The 3,741-nt window shown below is 36.7% G+C and overlaps 1 protein-coding gene across 1 annotated transcript; it reads right to left on the bottom strand.

Moving 5' to 3' along the window:
• Positions 1-3,388: 3,388 nt before the first annotated feature.
• Positions 3,389-3,538, bottom strand: FOMMEDRAFT_99103 (uncharacterized protein; the record flags this gene model as incomplete). The annotated part of the gene is made up of 1 exon (XM_007272184.1): positions 3,389-3,538. A coding segment is annotated over one exon (150 nt), but the record flags the coding sequence as incomplete, so codon positions are not given.
• Between the last annotated feature and the right edge of the window lie 203 nt (positions 3,539-3,741).

Below are 3,741 nucleotides of genomic sequence, written 5' to 3'. Positions count from 1 at the left end.
CATAGACCCTCCTACACTAACTGCCACCCCTGCTGTTCTGCCAGATTAGTAGTTATGAGCAGAACTAGCTTAATACATGTAGACCTCCATTCAAGAGGCCTTTACCAACCACATGCCTCCAGCCCCTTTAGAACCTGTTCTGATTGTTCCAGAAGTTGTAACCTGTTCCAGAAAGAAAGTGTATGTAGCCTGCCCTTTAGACTTTAACAGGCAGTACTTTGAGGACTTCTAGTACTAAGTCAAACTATATGTAGCTACTACTTCAACCAATCTATCCTTAGATCTTGATTGTATCCTATTCATCCTCTCCTTCATGAAGGAAGGTAATATGGCCACCTAGGCCCAGAACTGGATTGAAGGCTATCAGATCAGAAGCCTGATCCAACTTTAGAACAATAAGTTGTATTCAGAATTTATGAGGCAGCTCTGTACTTCCTTTATTAATCTGAATGAGAAGTACAATGTGTAGAACAAGCTTGTATCTCTGTGACAGAGCAAACATTCTACTAATGCCTTCTTTCAGGAGTTCAATATTCTAGCCTGAAAGGCAGGATTTATACTCAGGTTTAATAATGTCCTTATTAGAATGTTTGAAAAAGCTCTTTACTCAGAACTAGTTAATAAGATTCTTAGAATAATGCTAGAACTAGTTACTTACACTGAGTAGAAGATGTATACTATCTCCTTTGACCAAGCTACAGCTTGAATGTATCAAGTCTGTACAGAACACTTACACATGTGTCCAGCTCTAACAGTTCTGAGCCTTTAGATTAATCTACTCATAATTTGTAATCAATCTGTTCTGATAGACATTAGAGAAGCCTGAAAGTAAGGAGTATACTTTGTCTACAGAAAGTCAGGGCACCAGATTAAGGACTACCTATAGAAGTAACAGTATATCTATCAGGTCATTAGAGTAATAATGAGTAACAAGTAGGATTTGTAGTAAGAAGCCTTTTCTACAAATCTGAAAGTCACCTCAGATCTTCCAGACCCTGACTACATACTCTAGGATTTTGTAGAGGCCTAACAGTGAATGTAGTACTGAAGAGCTATGACTCAGATTTTTTAATAGCTACTTTTGATTCAATAGACACTATAGGATTAGAAGTAAATAATGTAAGAAAAGTAGAAAAAGTAGAAAAAGTAGAAAAAATAAATCAACAAAATTATTTATTAGAAAGAAAAAAGTTGAAAACAAAAGTAGATAGTTCTCCTATTTCTTCTGATTCTTTTGATTCTTCTCTTTACACTTTATCCAAGTCTAAATCTGTACAATTCAACCTGCTACTTCTGTGTTCTAAGATCTTAGAATGTTTAGAACACTACTCAGCCCTGTTTACTACTCAGTAGTTTGTCTATAGTATCAAGCAGGGATAGCCTCAGCTGAGTTCACAGCTGAGAACATAGGTCTGTCCTTATTGAAAGAGAGAGGTTAATAAGGAAATGTTAGTACATATACTTACCCTCTTAGACAACAAGACTGTACAAGCTGTACATTCCCTTCAGAACAAGTAGCAGTTCATCCAAGGACATTCTAGACACTAGCTCTAGGTCCCTGTCCTCTTGGCTCCCTTCTCAGGATCCCCCCAGATCTGAACAATGACTCTAGTAGACAGTAAATGTACTAGTTTGTGTATTAATAAGGCCTTTGTACAGGAACACCACCTCCCTACTTAATACATTCTACTTCTAATCCTAGTATATAATACAGACAGAACCCTGAACCAGAATAGTTGGATCACTGAGTTTGTCCAACTACAGATGACCATTCAGGATCATAAGGAAAGTATTGAGTTCAGAGTCACCAACCTTAGAAAGACAGATATTTTTATTAGATTCAAATGGCTCAAGGCTTACAACCCTACTATTGACTAGTTAGAGTAGACACTTGTGTTCAATTAGTGTCCTGAGTCTTACAGCTACCTTGTACTACTGTTCTGAGTAGATACAAATACTTCTAATGTTACTAACAGTTCTGATGAAGGTGACTAGTTGTTCTTCTTTGACTAGAATAGATATGTGGATACATATTCTAGTCAAGGCAGAACAGAGTTGATCCAAAGAATGTCTAAGACAGAACCAGTCTAGAACCCTCTTAGAACAACTCTACTCTAGAACACACATAGACCTAGCCTACCAGATTTTGTCTGAGAGTTTCCTAAAGTCTTTAGTAAAGAAGAATTCAACTAGCTTCCTAAACACTGTCCCTAGGACCATACAATTGAATTGACTAAGGGTTTCCAACTTAAGGATTGTAAGGTCTACTTACTCAACAGAGACAAGCAGGAGGTGCTTAACAAGTTCCTTTAGGAAAATCTTTGGAACAGCTGGATTCAACCCTCAAAGTCCTTTATGGCCTCCCCTTTCTTCTTTGTTAAAAAGAAAGATAGGAAGCTCTACCTAGTCTAGGATTATTATTGTCTCAATAAGGGTACTGTCAAAAACAAGTACCTACTCCCCCTAATTCAGGAGCTCATTAATAAGACACATACATTCAGGGTTTTCACTAAGTTGGATGTTTAATAGGGATACAACAATATTTGGATCTAAGACAGAGATAAGTAGAAGGCTGTATTCCAAACTAATTACAGATTGTACAAACTGACTGTAATGTTCTTTAGACTAACTAACTTGTCTACAACATTCTAATCATTCATGAATCACATCCTCACAGATCTGATTGACTCAGAGTATGTTAGTGTGTATCTGGATAACATTCTGATCTTCACTCAGACAGTCAAGCACTATTACTGACTGATCTGAGCAGTTCTATAACAGCTCTAAGATAATAAACTGTTCCTCTAAGAAGTAAAGTACTCTTTTGCACAGGAGTCAGTAGATTATCTAAGCTTTGTGATTAGTAGAGGAGAGGTCTGTATGGATCTAGCAAAGGTAACTACAGTTCAGAACTAGCTACAACCTCAGAACCTGAAACAGGTCTAAGTATTCCTTAGGTTTGTGAACTACTATGTTAGGAGAAAGTCAAAATTATTATATACTCTTATATGTATCTAAAATATGTAAAAAAACAATATTATCCATAATGACATTTATTACACCCCTCATTGGATAAGATATATAAAAGATACTATAAGGTTGTAATAAGATAGATTTATATTATGAGAATTAATAAACATTACATGTCTTTACAATAGGGATATAAGAATTATAGTTCTTAGGAAAGTCTATAATGGTATATATTGCACCCCTCTTTTGATATGGCATAATATTTCTTATGCTATCTTATAATCCTTATATAAGTTAATTTACAGCTTATATCTTATCTGAATGGCTTATTATACAATATATATTTTATTTAAATATTTTATTCTTTACTAACAACAATACATAATATTAATACATTATGATAGGAGCAAAAGTATCACTACCTTATCAAATCACAACAACTGATAGATGTACTGTGGGTATTCATCTCCTTGTGCTCTTTCTTCCCCTGCTTCACGAGTTCGTCCCAGTACTTACGTTCCTCTACAAACAGCGAACGCCATTGTTGTGAGATCGTTTTGGAGAGGTCAGCTTGACGCTGATGTCGTGCTACCAGGTCGCCTTCTGCAGGTAGTGCGGCCTCCGCCTCGTTCTTTTTCAAACAGCATTCACGACGGAAGACGATGAATGCGTTCTTGCGTCGTTTGATGTGGTCTTCGTCACCAAGACTTGGTCGTCGCTCGGTCCCTGCAAGTTGATTGCGTGTGCCTGTCGTTGTAAGGTTGTACGTGT

This window comes from Fomitiporia mediterranea (genome assembly GCF_000271605.1).
Source record: "Fomitiporia mediterranea MF3/22 unplaced genomic scaffold FOMMEscaffold_310, whole genome shotgun sequence".
NCBI lineage: Eukaryota > Fungi > Basidiomycota > Agaricomycetes > Hymenochaetales > Hymenochaetaceae > Fomitiporia > Fomitiporia mediterranea.
This window is presented reverse-complemented; position numbering and strand designations above follow the sequence as displayed.